The sequence below is a fragment of the Branchiostoma lanceolatum genome, chromosome 5, assembly GCF_035083965.1.
Source record: "Branchiostoma lanceolatum isolate klBraLanc5 chromosome 5, klBraLanc5.hap2, whole genome shotgun sequence".
In the NCBI taxonomy this organism is placed as follows: Eukaryota; Metazoa; Chordata; class Leptocardii; order Amphioxiformes; family Branchiostomatidae; genus Branchiostoma; species Branchiostoma lanceolatum.
In genome coordinates this window covers 22469042-22487343 of record NC_089726.1, presented here as the reverse complement: position 1 = coordinate 22487343, position 18302 = coordinate 22469042, and the positions used below count along the sequence as shown (strand labels likewise).

Here is an 18302-nt window from a genome sequence, read left to right as displayed (position 1 = left end):
ATTGTGTATTTTTTCTGTTGGACAGGAATTCCAAGAGAAGGGTGAAATTGATGTTGAAGGTCACACCTTGTCACGAGATGATCTCAAGCTGGTGTACAAGTTTGATGCCAAGAGTGGAATGTCACTGTTTGAGTATGAGGCACATTCTGACAACCAGGTATCTTAACAATAGTGTCTTTTAGTAACATTAATAAAGTACAATTAGCTGTCTAGATGTATCTATGATAAATCCAGAAATCCAGAAATGAATATAGGGTTGAGATGTATACGGTGTCAGAAGCCTAAGCTGATTGTTCTGTTATGTAATCTGAGATCATGACTTAGCTTGATATGAATAGATTGAAACATGACTACTTGTTGTTTATAATATGATAGTAACATGTCAAAGATTTACAGGAAAATAATGTTCTTGTGACACAACCTAGAGATAATCTACTGAGCCAGCATTTCCGTAACTCTTCAGCTACCTTCCTCAGGGCCTGGATGAACTCTACTACACAATTAACATGTGCCACAATTGACAATTTATTGTTGTGCTTTAACCCTGTGCCTCACTCACAGGCTCTGGTCTTGCTGGATGTGACCCCAGATCAGTCCATGTTAGATGAAGGGGTGGCCAGGGAGGTCATCAATCGTATCCAGAAGCTGAGAAAAAAGGTATCTAATTATCTGTTATGTACACTTGTTCAAATCCATCGTGGTCTTCTTCTCGGGTCACCACTTCTACACTTTCCCGCTCCAGAACTCTGCACACGCATGCCTCTGTGGGTCAGAGCTTCTAAATTCATCCTTTAGTGCAAGGCTCAGGCAGCAGGGGGCAGACAAGAAGGTGTCTCATGGTCTGCTCCTGAGACCCCACTTGTTCATGAGGATCTTGCATCTTCCTATGCCTGTTCAGAGGCGGTTGAGACATGGCCAAGTTGGCCATGCTTCCCCTGCTCCAGGAGGAGGGATTCTTTAGGGGATGGTGAGTTTATGTGGTGCTGTCTGGAACTCCATTGTGGTGGCATGCTGACAGTGATGTGCCCTGCTCCTGTTGTTTGCAACCAGTTCAGAATAGAAGGATCTGAAGTCCAATTTACTACTTACAGCTTTTGGTGGTTGTTTGGGTGTGTAGATGGATGTAATCTTTGAAATCTTTATTAGACATACCACGTTCGCAGACCCTAGATGATAGAGTCTGAATTAAAATGGTATTTACATTACCGGTATGTTTTCTGTTTCTGACTAAGAATACACGCCCCCGCCCATAGTGGTGCGGTCCAGCTGGGCATTTCGCATAATTGCACCAGTCGGATAATTGCACCAAAAACAGTGACAAATGGGTAGTGCAGTTAAGCGGATTCTACTGTATTTAGTTCCAAAGAATTCTGTAGATCTCAGCTATGCCGGTTTGGCGTACTTGAAACCAGTCAGAGATTCCATGGGAGGTCAGATAAGATCTCCCGGGAGGATCAGCCTCCCGCCATCTCCTCCGCTGTGGTTGGGACTCCCGCAGGGTTTGGCAAATTGCCTCTGACTGCGCCATGACTGTTACAAGAGAAGAACTCTGATAATTAACTCCTTTTTTCTTTTTCGGGATTTAGGGAAAGTCATGCCTATTGCACTGTGGAGTATATAGATTTGTATTCCTGATCGCCATGTTATTTCCGTCTGTGAGACAGCCCGTTGACCGCTCATCTGACTCTATTTAGAAATTACTATCACCGATGTGATACTACTCGGGACCATCCACTAATGCTGTCGCGAGCATCTAGAGCATTTCTCAGATTGGAGCCTGTCTGAAGGATTTTTTGAACCTGAGTATAAATTCATCAATGTATTAGTGGAAGAGTCAAAATGTCAAATGTCTCTTGGCAGTCAAACAGTAAGTACTAGACACATTTTAACCATTAGCCACGCTGCCTGGCACCTTAGTTGCAATGTGTCAAAACATAGCTTAATAATCATAAACACCACTTACATATAGCCACTCAATCGTTGCCATGGCAATACGTTTTATTGCCTTTCTTGTTCCATTTTCTCGCAGTTTGAAGGCTGACTCTCCTCTGTCATGCATTCTCTGTGATTTGCATGTTAATTTACACACAATCGATTGAAACAACTTCTGTGGGTCTTTATCATACAGTAACTGTAGGTTGGACAATCCCTTCGAATTCGTTCTCAATATCATTAAGGCATGTTATAAACAGTCTCTCATTTAGTAGTCATTTATGTGGCATGTCATGTCATAAAACCGGCGTCACAATTCATGCGAGCGTCGGCCGAATTTGTAGATCGCCCGACGCTTGACGAATTTCAAATTCGCCCGAGCGCCGACCGTATTTCTTGCTGAAAACCTGCCCCGTCACAAATTGAACGGGGCTCGGGCGACGTCCGTCAAACACTAATAATCATAAATCCCACATAAGACGGTACCATCTCTTGGACAAGGACGAAGTCAGAATCAACTGACCTGGTAACAAGGTCATATTTGGACCAACTGTGCTTTCTGAGTTGTGGCAAATCTGTGGGGCATGAGTGAAGTGGACGGGCACACTGTATATAATAACATAAACAGGAATTTTGTTATAGACCAATCCAAATACTAACGCAGGAGCCACAAAGTCAACAGATCAGTCGATAACCCCGATCCAAACATTTCCACCAAACGGAAATCGACTGAAGCTCGGGCGAACGCCGTCCGAGCTTCGGCCGACCGCTGATAAGCCTATCGACGCCCTGCCGACGCCTGGGCGTGCCTCGGGAGACAAACATAGATCTATTATGACTCAATGGACTTGCAACAAGTCATTTTGTGGAGGAAAAACTCAGGAAGTCAAGTCAAGCCTCAAAAGTCAAGCCCCAGTTCATTAATATATAAATTGAAACATCCAAACCAATAACAAAAAAGAAACAGGAAGTATTGTCTTCGGTATCCACATTTTATTATGTTGAGCCCAACATACTGTTGGGCGAAACATACTGTGTTCGTAAGGTTTCTTTCTCCTGTCAAATCTTACAGTCGACGCAGCTCGGTCGTCCCTGGACCAACTGAGCTGAAATTTGGTATACAGGTAGAGTGGGTAAATACCCTGGGACTGTTTTTTCATTTTTTCAATATTGACCTTGAAAGTGATTTTATTAAGGTTTTTCTGACCAAAAGCATACATTTTGGCCTCCTGTGCTCTGGAAATAAATCTAAATGACCTAAAATTTGCTATGGGGGTACATTGACCAAATATTCAAAGAATCCCATTCACACTTTCGGCAAAGAACACTTCGAAATACGAATTTAGAGGGTATTTTTGGGAGAAGATCGGCTATTTTCCTCATTTGGGGTCACTGACCTTTAGGTCACATCTTTATTCATCTGGCCAGGTGGACTAATTCGGTCAGCCAATGAGAGAGCGCGGATTTAACAAGCTCAACCTGATTGGTTGAAATAGTCAATTTAATTAGGGGCACTACTCTGACAGGTGAAGACACAACGTAACTACTCCCTGGCTCCCATCCTTGTGTTGTTATTGTTGTGTCCTACTGAAGTTAAGTGCAATTGAGAAGGTTCAAAACTTTTCTGGTGGTATTTTTTGACACACATGGTGTTTTTCTTATTTTAACATTGCATGGAAACAAAGATTTCCACAAGTTTGCAAGCTTGGACACTATGGTGAAACCTGACATTTCCTCGCTATGTACACGAATTTTCTACCCGTGTCACCAAGATTGGATACCAGTGGGCACAATAGCCCATCCATGCATAGGGTTTCAAATTGGGAGAGATCCATTCTGACTGGTCTTCAATTCAATTATTCATTCAAATACCAACATTGCAGACATACAACAAATGTTAGCCTCTATGCCACAGTCGCTTTTTGCGTGGGGAGGGAAATGGGCGAAACATGTTGCATTTGCTCCCGCAAATGTTGCCTTTCTAGCCTGTTTATGATAATTTTCTTTCAATGAAAATTTAACTTTGCAATTGAATTGTCTTTCATTAGAAAAGTTTGGCAGCATTCTTTGACAAGTTGATATTAATATTAGTATTAGTTAACATTACAGTATTATTCATCATCTTATGTTATAAACCAAACTGTCGTTACCTTTTATTTATAAACAGAAGGAGTTCAAGCGCCCATCGACACCAGTACAACGCTCACCCGAAGCACGCCTTACTTTTCATGAGTCGGCCAGAACACTGACGACGGTCGTCCGATTATTGCACTAAGCCCGTGCAAGGCTCGCACGAGGCCGAAGAGTTTGGGCGACCTCCAACCGACCAAAAATCGGGTCTAAAATCCTTGGATGCCCGCCCGAATATTGGCCGAGAGCTGGGTATTGCTCGGGCGAGCTACAGGCAAACTGTTGACGAGCTGTGCGAGTTCAAAAATGGTCGCCGAGACCTCGCTGAATTTAAGCGCAGCTTCCAGTGACCCGCGAACGTCGGCCGAGCTCCGAAAAATCGCCCGAAGCCCGTGGAATCGCCAGGACGTCGGTCGTACTTCGGTCGAAAAACCCCATTTGGAGCTCGCCAACAATTAGTAAATTGTTGATTTGTGACGGGGGCTTAAGAGTAATTTGCACTGCCAAAAGTGAATTGAGTGCCAAGGTCATTTTATATGTCAAAGGTTGCCAGAATGGTCCTAAATGCCAATGTTTTGCAAAAATCTTCCGTAATACAGTGTGGTGCACGACTGCCTTCTTCAGCTGCTTCCTCCCTTCACTGGTAGTTTCGCCCCCTTTCAGCAGTACCTTCTCCGGGAGGCGGGGCAGCTGTACTGGCCAGGTACTGCTAGCCGAGAGTCTTCCACTGTCTCCACTCCTAAACCACAGCCAGCGGGACGCCTTCTCCACTTCTTCTGCTAGCTTTCTAGTTGTTTCCCTCCTTCTCTTGCCCTTCACTCCTGTGACACCAAGCACCCTCCACATAGATTGGCAGATGAACCCTTTCGTTCCTATCTCCACGGGGTAACAACTCACTTTCCATCCTCTTTCTTTGCACATGTGAACTAACTCCTGGTACTTCAATGCTTTCCTCTCATGTGCCTCCTCTGCTCTCTCTTCAGTCCAGGGGACTGTCAGTTCTATTATTTTACTAAGTACCACCTGCTTCATCTGCTTGGACCATAAGACCATGTCTGGTCTGAGCCTTGTTGCCACTATCTCTTCTGGGAAGACCAGCTTTCCTTCCAAATCGACTTGCAGGGCCCAATCACTTGCTGTTGCGAAGATACCCCCTTCCTCTCGCTTTCTATTTGGCCTGATCTTTGTCTCTCCCTCCTTCACAAATCCTATGAACTGTTGCCACTTTCTGCTATGTTGTCTCTTCTTCACTCTCTCTTCCTCCAGGACTACTGCTAACACCCTTAGTACTTTGTTGTGCCTCCACCGATACCTTCCTTGGCTCAAGGCCACCGGGCACCCTGATAGGATGTGGCTCAGCGTTCCACTTTTCCCACATAAACCACTGTGACAGTTCTCTTCTTCCTGCATCCCCCATCTTTTCTTGTTTGCTGGAGTGGGGAGTAAGTCGTATACAGCTTTTATGAAGAACTGGATTCTCAGGGGCTCCCATCTGTGTAATTTGCTCCACATTACCCTTCTGTCTTTTATTCCTTCGCATCTCGTCCATGCACCCTGCGATCCTTGACTCACTGCCTGTGCTCCCATCTGTGTAATTTGCTTCACATTACCCTTCTGTCTTTTATTCCTTCCCATCTCGTCCATGCACCCTGAGATCCTTGACTCACTGCCTGTGCTCTTCTACTCTCCTCTTCCTTCCTTCTAATCTCGCTCTGAACCATTTCCCTTCTTTGCCTGGGTCCTGCAGTGCACCATCTCTGGTTCTCTGTTCTACCTGCACCCAGTCCCAACCTTCCCTGTGCCACCACTCCTACTATGTCTCGATGTCTCAGGTTACTTTTCGCTTCTTCAACTGCTTTCCCCACGGCCCACTTCCTTCCTGTTTCATCTCTGCTTCCTCCCAGGGACATTACGGCCCTTGCTTTACAAACTTTGTATTCCTCCACTACCGATGTAAAGGGAGTTGCAGTCTTGAAGTTCTGCAGTACAAGCCGATCTTGCTAAAGCTTGGTGGGAGGCCCATCCATTTCCTAAGCTGTTTACTAATCTTCCTTTTCACCGCCTCTATGGTTGTGAGAGGGATGTCGTACATCGTCATTGGCCATGTTATCCTGAGTAAAAGGCCATACTGGTAGCACCAGACCTTAAATTTTCCTGGCAGTTTACTTTCCTCAATTGCTTGTAGGCCCTTGTTCAGGCCTTGTTGACTTGATGCCTGAATTCTTTAATGTTATTCTGGTGTCCGAGCGACATGTCAAACTTCTTCCCCAGGCTCTTTATCGGTTGTTCTGTCACTGATGGTACCGTCTCTCCCTGGATCTCTAGCTGAATCCTGTGACTCACTTTCCCTTTCCTCAGCACCAGCTTTCGACATTTCTTTGCTTTGAATCTCATCCTTGCCCATGTGGCTGACCTCTTTAGACTCTTTAGCATCCATCTGGCACTTAGCACACTCTCAGTTGTTAACGTCAGATCATCCATAAAGGCCTTCAACGGTTGTTGTCTCACTCCTGAGTTGCCTCTCCTGAGTTGTCCTATGGCTGGCTTCATCACCAGGTTCATTGCTGCAACAAATAACACCACTGAGATTGTGCATCCTGTTATTATCCCTCTCTGCAGCCCTTGCCAGGCTGTTGTACTTCCGTTGACTGTAAACCTAATCTGCAGACCATCAAGATACTGGAATATGATTTTCCGTGCTTGCTGTACGTGTGTGGTACATGGTATTTCTCTAAAGCCATCTTTATCAAATGGGGTGGCACTGAGCCATACGCATTTTCAAGGTCCAGCCAGACCACTGAAAGGTCTTTCTTCCCTGCTTTTGCCTCCTGTATGAGCTGAGTTATAATAGTTGTGTGTTCGAGGCACCCAGAGAAACCTGCATTTGTCCACAAGCATGTAGTTTAAGAGCCTCTTTGCTAAGCCTTTCCTCGTTTTGTTAACTTCAATGTTGAAAAAATGTTTATTGACTTTCATGTGGTATGTCATTACTCTCCAAGCAGAGGTTTGGCCCTGGCTGGTTTTTGACGTGTTTTTAGGCTTTTTTGTCTGGCTTTCTATTTTGTCATTAGAGCATGACATTTTGCCTTCAGCAGGACAGGACCAAACTGAACCGAATTGATGTACCAAACAGGCTGCTGTGCTATTTAGTTTTAAAAATAGAAACAATATGATTGTAACAATTTTCAACAGTCTTCTTCAGGGAATGGCTCCACTATTTCAGACACATGACCTGATGTAAATCTGAGATTTTTTTTTTCAAGGATTTGTTTATGATAATTTCTACCAATACAGATGAACTTTCATGCTTAATCTCTTGCGTGGACAATTGATTGAGCTCTCCCCTTGCCCCTCTCCAGGCTAGTTTGGTTCCCACAGATGACATCACAGTGTACTATGATGTAAGCCCAGCATCTGACAACCTGGCCCGTGTCATCCAGACACACCATGGGTACATCCAGGACACACTCAAGAAAGACCTCTGGCCTTTCCCTGCCCCAGCCACAGGTGATGTCATCATTAAGGAGTCAGCTAAGGTAAGATTTGTCAGAAAAATTTACTCTTGAGATCTACGATGTACATAAATCTCCTACTGTGAGCACAGAAACTCACAGCTGAGTTGAATTCATGATTCTCTCTGCTACAGATCAAAGCAGGAGGTGTTCTCACCTCTTGTTCTTATATATGAAGCCAGACTTGGTATTGGATTACTTTGATTTATACCTCCATAACAGATAGACTGATCAGAAGTAATCAGTCTCACAGGGTTAGAAGTGCTTGAAAGTGTGCATACTTTTGAAAGAAGCCATCAGCATTCTTTGATATACAGCATTGTTCCAGCTTATAGCTCAACGGGCTACACTGGGTTTATCTATAGCATAAGCCTCTGAATGCAGGTAAGTTGGTGCTCCCATGACTTGATCACACCCCCTGTTATGCTTCGGTCCCAATTGGAAAAAGGGGCCCTGCCGGGTAGTTCCCAGGCTGTTTTTTTGGCACTTTCGGGCGTGATCTCTACGTGGTCTAGTGGGGCACCCTGCGGCTACCTGGCTTTTTTGGGGCACGGCGGGGACCCGAGAAAAATTTAGTTCTGACTTGAATTCTAGCTGGGCCCCCTGACCTAACCCTGACTCGCATGAGAAAACCGTGAAGTACCCTGGCCCTCCGGTTGCTGTCAGTCAACCGGGACAAATTTGTTACGTCACAGATTGTCTGCAGGTACGTAGTCGCTGCATCTTCTGCTTGGATGATTATTGTCTATGCAACATGTCAGTCCGCGCAGACAAAGGACTAAGTGAATGTAGGCGATCAGAGCAGTGCTTGTTTATATACCCCCGAAATATGACGAGTGACCACCAGGACTGTCGTTCGCAGGGCATACGGCAGGGACCCTACAACTTCCCCACCAGGATGTAAGAAACACGCGTTACCCTGTCGGACCCCACAGGGGTCACTAAAAGACACCTTGAGAGCATCTGACGGGTATTTGCCGGAGACCGACGAATGAAGGTGACAAAATATTTAACAAAATGCCACAGAGTGCCCGCCAGAGCACCCTGGGACCCCTGCAGGGCAGCGTGAAGGAAACTTTAAATTGTGACCACGACAGTCAGTGCCCCCCAGGCATCATAGCCTGGCCGGGGCTACATCCCAGACGGGCACTGGCGTAATTGGGACCGAAGCATTACTGGGTGAAAGTTTTGATATGACTGATATTCATCAAATAGTGGTGACTACTAACTATGCAGTTGACAGCGTGTGTCCAACCTGTGAACTTAATCTTTTTTTTTATTGCCATATTTTCTCCATTAAAGTAAGCACCCCAATTAAAGGATCCCCATGATCTCAAATTGGCAGGTATTGAGCCATGCATTGTTGCACCACCACTGGGTTCCTGGCTTGAAAATTGAGCAAGGGTTTGAGATCCTCTTAAATTTGACCAGGCAATAACCTTAGAATAAATAAAGTACGCACCTTGACTTTGGCAATGATTAATGTGATGCCTTTTGAATTTTGAAATGTTTAAAAAGTGCATACTTTATTCGAGAAAATACGGTAACTGCTACATTTATGATGTAAAAATGATAAGATGTTGGTCAAGTTTTATGCTGTGGGCAGGCTTTTGTTCCCTTTATCAGGTAAATTTGTAATCTCCAAGTATGTTTGTAGATTTTTTTAGTAAGTTTGTAATGTTTCCTGACTGCTGGGTCTTTCTGGCATCTGGTTAACATAAGATGGAGACTGAAAACTTGGTAGTGAAGACGGAACCACTATTTTCTGTAAACTCAGTACTCATTTGTAAAATAGATATCAACACCAGGCTAGTTGTACCTGAGTGACGGGGGGTGTTTCATACATTTTGTCTGTTGTTGACTCATAAATCCCCAACAAAGCTCGATATTCGAAAACGGTTTTCAGATTAGAAATTCTGGCCAAAAGACAGGCCACTGATTAAAGTCAACCACGGATACACAAACACATAACAAACAGACACTGTCACTGGTCACTTTTTGCATTTATGGTGACAAGTTTTTTACTACCTCATGTTCATTAATCTTTAGGGTGGTCCCTTCAGTTAACAATGTAACTGATTTCCAAAGGAGCCCTTACATTACATAACAAATCCTGACAAATCAGGATACAAAAGGATAACTTAAGATAACCTTAATGAGTAACAAATCAGGATACAAAAGGATAACTTAAGATAAACTTAATGAGTAATCATTTTACAGTCATGTTACGGTATAATAACCCTCATTCGTTCACATTGGCATGAGTTGTAACCCAATGCTATGGTTTCTGTCATATTTTCAGTATCAGAGATTACTTTTCTCTCAGGTATTTGTCATCCAACATGTTTTTAATCAACACACAGTAGATTATTTCAATGTACGTTGCATGCAGTAATGACGTTTTTATAGTGCATTTTCATCTGGGCTACATTTGAAAACAGTGACAGCTGTTACTTTACAATGTCATGTATTTACCCACTTGCACTTTACCTATAGCCTGGAGTCCAGCCTTATTTAGCTTTAGCCCGCTCCCAACGTCCGATAGCTGCTAACAAGATAATCATTGTTAGAGGCTAGCGGAGTGAGCGCACCAAAGCTAACAAGGCTTGACTCCAGGCTACTTTACCTTCTGGCCTCATTTCTGTAAAATGTCATGGGATTTAGAAGAGTGGTGCCTTGGCCATGTGTGCATTGATATTTTTTTCCTGTTTTCAGGAAACAGGTCTCAAAATGAATTTTTCTAGTGTTTTTTGCAATATATATTTTTGGTTACTGCATCATTGTATGAAAGCAACATGACCAGAAATTTCATATGGGAGTGTCTTGAAGACCTGAATATCTGAAACTCGAAGGTTATTAACGATTGCTTTTAAAATATTCTTGAAATTGCAGAAATGCATACCATAGAGAATTGAATTTGTTTAACCTCGATACTTCTAGAAGCCGTAGATGGATCTGTATGATATTTGGATTTGGGTAGATGTCAGCACAACGAAGGACAAGTTCGAAAATGGACCTCCTAGCAGCTTCCTGTGGTACTGCAGCAAAATGCTAGTAAGACACTGAACCTTAATCTGACCCTTTTGAGCAAATTCAGTGCAGAATCACAAGTCAACAAGCAGCCTTGTGAGTATTTCAGTAACTGTTTGGTGTATATTCAATATGTTTTTCTTCCTGTAGCTGAAGGATGCCACACTACATATGGCCATAGTATGGAGGGAAGGCGGTATGCCAACTTCAGCTAGTTCTGATGGTCCATTCTGCAAATATCTCAATGTACAACTGCTGGGGCTGCAGCCAAAAGGTGACCTTTTCTGATTTGCCTTGTAGCAATCACTCACGTGTAGCAATAGGCACAATAAATTCCATGGTGACATGTACATTGTCCGGATATTATTAAGGTAATGGCTGATAACTTGGGGATGTCTTGAAAATTCAACTTAGAGTCTTTTTTCCCTCCAAGTACCTTGTTGCAAGACAATGTTTTAATGCTAAGGATGAAATATGTCATCCTTAGCATTTACTATAAGGGAATTATGAAGTTTCTGCATGAATTATGGAAAGGAGGTCCGCATTAGCATAAGTTATGTCCAGGTGTATTTAACCTTCCTTAAGGTACCTACATGTGAAGTATGACATCCGTAGCATGTACCATAAGGGAAATACACGTTTCTGCACGACTTATGTAAAAGAGGTCCTCATTAGCATAATTTATGTCCAGGTGTATGTACCTATCCAGAAGGTACCTACATCTTAGATATGACATCCAAAGTATTTACCAGAAGGGAAATATAATTTTCTGCATAAATTATGAAATTGAGGTCATTATTAGCAAAATCTATGTTGAGGTGTATTCACCTTTCCTAAAGGTGCCTACGTCTCAAATATGGCATCATAGCATGTACCGTAAGGGAAATACAAGTTTCTGCCAAAAGTATGCAAATGAGGTCCTCATAATTTATGTCCAGGTATATTCACCTTTCCTAAAGGTACCTACATCTCAAATATAACATCCATAGCTTTTACGATAAGGGAAATACAACTTTCAGCATAAATTATGCAAATGAGGTCCTCATAAGCATAATTTATGGCCAGGTGCATTTACCTTTCTTAAAGGTACCTACATCTCAAAAATAACATCAGAACCATGTACAAGGTACATATTACTTTCTGCAATACCATTGGTAGAGCTACCACCTCACATCTACTTGGTTTTTGGCAGAAGACGAAGAAGAAGAACAGGCAAGCAAAAACAGTATATTCCCTCCCTACCGGGCTCCAGTGACGTCCCATGAGGAACGCTCCCGGGGAGAAAGTAGGTCACCCGCCCGCAGGCCTGTCAGTGCAATTTAACCTGAATATATAGACATAATAGCAAATTGAAAGGGAATTTCATCTTTTTCTCATTAATCATGGAAAGAATGATTTGCATCTCATTATGTTAATCATCACTAATCGTTTCTACTTGCCGAAAACAATTAAGATCCACCAAACCCTGCTTTAGTTATCCTCCTCCAAAATTTAGATAATAAAATGCCCCCTGTAGTGCCGTAGGAACCCCCCACAAGACCCATCTTCGAACTTGACCTTCGTTTCCCCTACCCCCAACAACCTACTAAATTTCATCACGATCCAGTAAATCTCTCTCGAGTTATGTCGCCAACAAACTGATCGTTAAACACAAAACTTCCACTACAGTGCTAGAGGAACACCGCAGAAAACCCATCTTCGAACTTGACCTTCGTCTCCCCAACAGAAACTTACCTACCGAAAATCACCAACATCCGACCTTGTCTTCGAGAGTTCAACCGCCAACACCATCACTCCACAAATCCCGACCAAACGCATACCCTTCTGCCTCACGGCGAAGGCAATTACAACAGTACCGTCATTTCTACAAAAGCCAGTTTCCCTCTCTAAATCTCTAATGATCCAGTGTCCATTGCTATATTTTGATGAAAGATGCAGATCTAGAATTGTCATCTTGATCAATACAACATGCAGACATCAGATCATGTGACTTGCAGCACGCACCGATGATCACTCACTATAGCAGTACAGTAACAGTGACTGTAGATGCATCTAAGTTCACATGGTTTTTATTTCACGATAGAGAGAAAATGGAGTGTTCGTGGTGCTTTAATTTCGCATTTGAAACAATACTAGCACTACAGTCATAGATGGGCAAAATATTTCGCGGTGGTTTTAGGTTTGCACGGACTATTAAAAGGAACAAATGTTTTCTGTTACATGTAGTGGAACTTGTGGGGGCTCAAACGTGAGCATCCTTCTAAATCACGAGAAAGAAATACAGGAACTCACCATCAAAACAGCTTAATAAAGGACATTGTGTATTCTATCTACTAATGTCCTTGGTATATGTATTCCCTGTAACCACCTTGGTGATAAACAACATGGCCCGTCATTAAAACAAGGCGTTAGTACCGCCCACGAGCTCCACCCATGCAGGGCAAAACATCTTCACATTGGAACATTCTACCTACAAAAGCAAACAGAGCCTGTGGACAGCAGACCTCCATCCTCCATGGCAAAGGGCTTCCTGGAAAAGGTGAGGTGGGCTAGTAGGGTGGTCTACATTGTACCTCAGTATTGCTACCCTTTCTGAGCTTCAAGGCTATGCATGGGGGTTTGGCCTCTTATGGAATGTCCTTGAGGAAAAACTGGGTCAAGCTGTGGGTGGGCTAGAGGGAAGGCTAAGATGCGCTTTACACTGAGCGCGGTTTAACCAAACTAGTTCACTTTAAGCGTCCTCTGCTGCTTACCGTTACCGGTCTAAAGAGGATAATCCGGTTTTTCCACAAACCGACCCAGACCACATCCCAACCCCGGTCTGGGCCGCTTCAGCGGGGGGCCGTGACGGTTCCTCTCTGTGTGTAAAGAGGAAACCGGCTCCGGTTGCGCTTTCGAGGTCATTCTCCAGGTGATTATCTACCAATAGAAATGTGTCTTTCCTCATTCGGAATCGTTCATACCATTGAGAGTCGTCAAATGTTCCAAGTGCAATGGCCTCCCACCAGTGGCTGCTTCTCTGGTGTTTGTCTGATCTACGTGCCCCACTTGCAATACCGCTAGCACCGTGAGGATGAACGCCGGGTTAAGGTCTTGGTATTGACCGTCCCTGCATACGCTTCATCCTCCTCCTTTGTTGAGCACGTACGCGGCGTCCCCTATGCAGGAAAACGCGAGTGGCAAACATTAGAAACATAACCGCCATTTTGAAATTGCGCGAGAGACATCAAAGGTCAAGAAAGGTCACTGTGGGTCACGCGCAATATCTTGCGCCACGGGTGGCGCACTGTCCTTTCGGCCGTAGGTCATAACCGAAACAGTTTAGAACCGGTTCGGATTATTTAAAGCGCGCCAAGTGTAAAGCGATCCTAACAGCTGATCATATGGCAGGTGGGGTTTGCGGAAAAAGCTGTCCCTGTCTACCTGGCCTGTCTACCCTGGCTATCTACCCTTTTTGGACCCCAAGGGCATGCATGGGGGTTTTGCATCTGATTGAATTTTCTTGAGGAAAACCTGGGTCAGTGGCAATCCCAGCTGTGGGTGGGCTGGATCAATGCTGTTGGAGGATAGGGACAGTTATGAGCAACTCCACCAACATTGGAAGAAAATTTATTATTGATAAACAAACATGTAAGTATACAATGAAATATACTAGGATTGTTAAACTAGATAGAAGAGGTGTGATGAGGTACAGGATAAACAAAGAAAACTGATAGGATGGTTTGCCAGAGCAGCAGCTGCTAAAGATTTCGTCAGTATCTGAGCTACAGTAGCCCCCAGGAGTGTCAGACATCTGTTGTGAATTTAGCTGTTGTGACAAACAAAGGTCCTATTGTTGTCTGGCTCATCCTACCAGTTTTCTTTGCTCCCTTGTATTACTTTCTACTTCAATTTTGTTTAACATTTCAGGAACATTTTATTGTATAAGTGTACTTGGAACTTTTTTTCCAGTTTTGGTGGAATTGCTTTACCAGCTTCACCCACACCCCCGCCCCAACCCAATAGGCATTGTCTTCCATCCAGCTCACACACATCTGGAATTGCATTGACCCAGTTTTTCCTCAAGGAAATTCCATTAAAGCCCAAACCCCCATGCATACCCTTGGGGCCCAAAAAAGGTAGACAGCCAGGGTAGACAGGCCAGGTAGACAGGGCCAGCTTTTTCCGCAATCCCATGGCAGGTGGGGGTAGGTGGCAGCAATGAACTTCACCAAAACTAGTAGAAAAGCCATTAATCATAAACAAAATTCTAAGTACTCAGTATACAATAGGATGGAAGGGAAGAGGTACAAGGGGAAATAAACTGGAAGTTGGAATATTATTAGGGCAGCTAGGGAATGATGAAGGAGCCTTTGTTTGACACAAATTCAAAACAGATGTCTCACACTTAGACTAGAGTATACCTGAATGCATGTGCTTGTATACAATGTATTTGTGGTTATGTGTGTCAGTGTGCATACTAGGTATGGGCGGTACATATTGTGTTTGTAATGTTTCTTTCTCCTCCCCCTCCTCCTCCTCCTCCTCCTCCTCCTGTCAAATCTTCAAATCGATTCATCTCGGTGGTCCCTGAGCCAAATAAGCTGAAATGTGGTATGCAGGTAGATTGAGTGCATATCTCTAGACGTTTTTCTCATTGTTTTGAGAAATGCCTTTAAAACGATTTTATTGAGGTTTTACTGACCAAAAACGTACATTTAGGCCTCCAGTGCCTTAGTATTTAAACCAAAGGACCTAAGATTTAGTGCAGTTGTGCATTGGATATTTACCCAGATGACCCCTAAATCATTTTTTTGCATACACTACTTCACTATTATTTTTTTTGCGATTTTTGCATTAAATTTTTGGTTATTTTCCAGTTTTGCGCGCACACGGTGCAGCATTTACTATACCATAATATGCTATCGGGAAGCGGCAAGCGCCGGCAGACAATACGCGCACTATGTTTAGTATTAACGAAGACCTGATTGAATTACCAATGGTTGGCCAAATTTGTTGGGGGGTGCCATGTCCATGCGTTGTCTATCGCTGACGTGATTTAAAGAGGTGTCAGGGAAATCGTTGTTGTAAATACTATTATCTGCATAATCAGGAAGATTGCCACGGCGCGAATTAAGGTCTCCCCCAAGAAGAATAAATCCCTCTGTGCCGTACCTACTAATTTCCTCCTCTAATATATCTAACACATGGTTATCGGCATTCTTATGAGTTGTTGAATTACTGGGGCTTATATAAACGGAACATACATGTGTATGAATAAGTCCTTCTGGAGTCCAAATAAGCTGCGATCAATTTGTACCCAGAGGACATCCGATGATTTTGAAGGTATTTTCTTTATATAATTTTTGTACTCATTTTTATAGAAAAATATTATTCCCCCTGAGGAGCGTTTTTCCCGTTTACTTTTTGTTCTACACAAATGAAAATAGCTGTAATTAGGAATGTTGATTTGAGTGTTTTGAGTACTCCAAGTTTTGAGTAGCGAAAAATTAAAATATACAAACTTCATCTAAAAATGACATCCTCTAGTAGTTTGGAACCTAAACCGTGAACATTCCAAAAGGTTAAACATTTGCTTCCGCCATCTAGCGTTTTCATCAATATAATTCTTCAAGTACTATTTGTGTCTTTACCTTAGACCACAACATTTAACTCACGAAAGTGGTAAAATTCGAAATGTAGGAGCTAAAATTTCAGCTGGACCATTTCGAGGGAAAGAAAATGGGGGTGGGGGGAGGGTTTCCCTTTAAATATACTTGTACATTCACCTAGAAAAAATAATTAACTAGATTTATATACTGTGTCTATAATCTACATGAGAATCTATCCTACGGTAACTGAGAAACGATAACTACTGATACACATTGGTTAAAACATTAAAATGATTTGTCTTACTAGTAGTAGCCCGGAATTGTCTGTTCTATGTGCAAAATATAGAGCTATGTAAAGTGTTCCTAGGCTGTAGATTGTACATGACCAAGATAAAATGATGGACACAGTCAAGTTAAGTTATCCCACTTATGCACTAGAGAACAGACAACTAAGTCTTCACTTTCCTAAGACATTGACACAAACCCTTTTAAGGTAAAACCTTAATGTGCAGTAGGAGTACAAATATCTCTCATGTATGAATTACTTTGTGATTGTTTGATGACCTGTACTTAGCCCATTGGGGCATGAGGATTCAATAAATGTCTTGAAGTTCATTATTTATATTCTTCAATAAGAATGATTTCTTATCTTTGATAAGATAAGTTGACCCATTGCACCTCATTTGACATGTCCCCATGGCGCAAACAGTAACACGACCCCGCTGCTTCGTCATCTGGATCAAATTCCGTGGATCCTGGGGCCCACGTGTTGAATCCTAGGGTCAGACCCAGCTCAGGCATGTTGTAAGGGATTGCATTCGGCACTTCAGATGGTGACCTAAAGCCAGTGGCCCTGCATGTGTATATGAGGGAGCTTCAGGAGTAAGCCTCAAGCATCACCACTGAGTACCAGTAAAATTTGCCCCTCAAAATGAAGGAAAGAGCGTCTAATTTCGAAATTTTCCCGGGCGATGCCTCGCACCGAATTGTGATCATTCAATAAAGTTATCTTTCCCCGCCGCCCTCCGTACGAAATTTCCTACCGCCCTCTCAGTTTTGTGTATTTTTTTTATGTATATAAATAGTTTTGGGGCAGTTTTAGTGCTTCAGAAAGGGGGGAGGGCCAAGGAAAAAATTTTGGTAGCTGGGGGGGAGGGCCAGGAAAAAAATTCGGGGAAAAAAATCCCCCCCCGCTTAATTCCGTACGGTCCCTAACGAGAATAGCTTGTTCCCAGGCATTCATGGAATACAAAATTGTATTTTTAACTTGCAAAATTGCAAGTTCATATTGATTTTACTTGCAAATCTTGAAAATCAAGTTACTCATGACAATTGTATCTCGAACCCTGCCTAACTAGTTCTCCAGATGTCATGCTTTTCCTGCCTTCCACAGGAGGGGCTAAAGGCAGGCAGGGGACGATCCTACTGGAAAACCCTTGTGGAGACTTCTCCCTGTCTTACTGGGAACTACTGCAGAGGGTCGCCATAATCTTTGGTCTGAAAGATGCCGACTTCAAGCTTTATGCACCACGCAAGGAAGGAGGTACTAGGTGTTTGGAGCATCCTCCAAATGCCCCTGCACTTTTTTTCACATTATCTACCAATAGTGTACTACTTTCATATATATATGTGTGTATTTATCATATTATATAGTTACTAGAGTCCATTCCACGTCACCGCAAGGGTTGTTATTGTCATAATTTAGAAATATTTTCTGACTTTGTATAATGCTTGACACACAGTTATCAACCAAATACAGTCATGACATTGTATGAATGTCAGGAAAAGCAGACTTTTGCCATAGGGTTGTGTCTTATTTAAACGCTAATAAGGGTGAGCAAATATACATGTACATAGTAAAAAGAAATTTTACAAAATAATCATCATGTATTGTTGCAACAGAATACTTGTATGCTAATAATTACCGATTTGTTGTTTTCTAGATGTGGCCCTGGTCACCCATGACATGCTGAATGGTTTGAACCCACTTCATGGTACAACCATTTTTGTGTCATCCAAACAGGTAAGTTACTTTTAAGTTAATACATGAATAGTTGTACACAACAAACTCTTCTGTTTCATTCAATCCTGAGTTATTATGACGGCC

General features: G+C 42.9%; 1 protein-coding gene across 4 annotated transcripts in view; it reads left to right on the top strand.

The window, feature by feature from the left end:
• The window catches only part of LOC136435739 (isoleucine--tRNA ligase, cytoplasmic-like), a 161076-nt gene that overhangs the window by 131197 nt on the left and 11577 nt on the right, over positions 1–18302 (top strand). For 2 of the 4 annotated variants that reach the window (XM_066429429.1, XM_066429427.1), the window contains 7 exons: positions 26–157; positions 562–657; positions 7422–7598; positions 10755–10878; positions 13084–13143; positions 17589–17738; positions 18139–18218. In XM_066429429.1, coding sequence (XP_066285526.1) covers positions 26–157; positions 562–657; positions 7422–7598; positions 10755–10878; positions 13084–13143; positions 17589–17738; positions 18139–18218 — 819 coding nt within the window. The other 2 variants (XM_066429428.1, XM_066429430.1) reach the window with 2 other exon arrangements.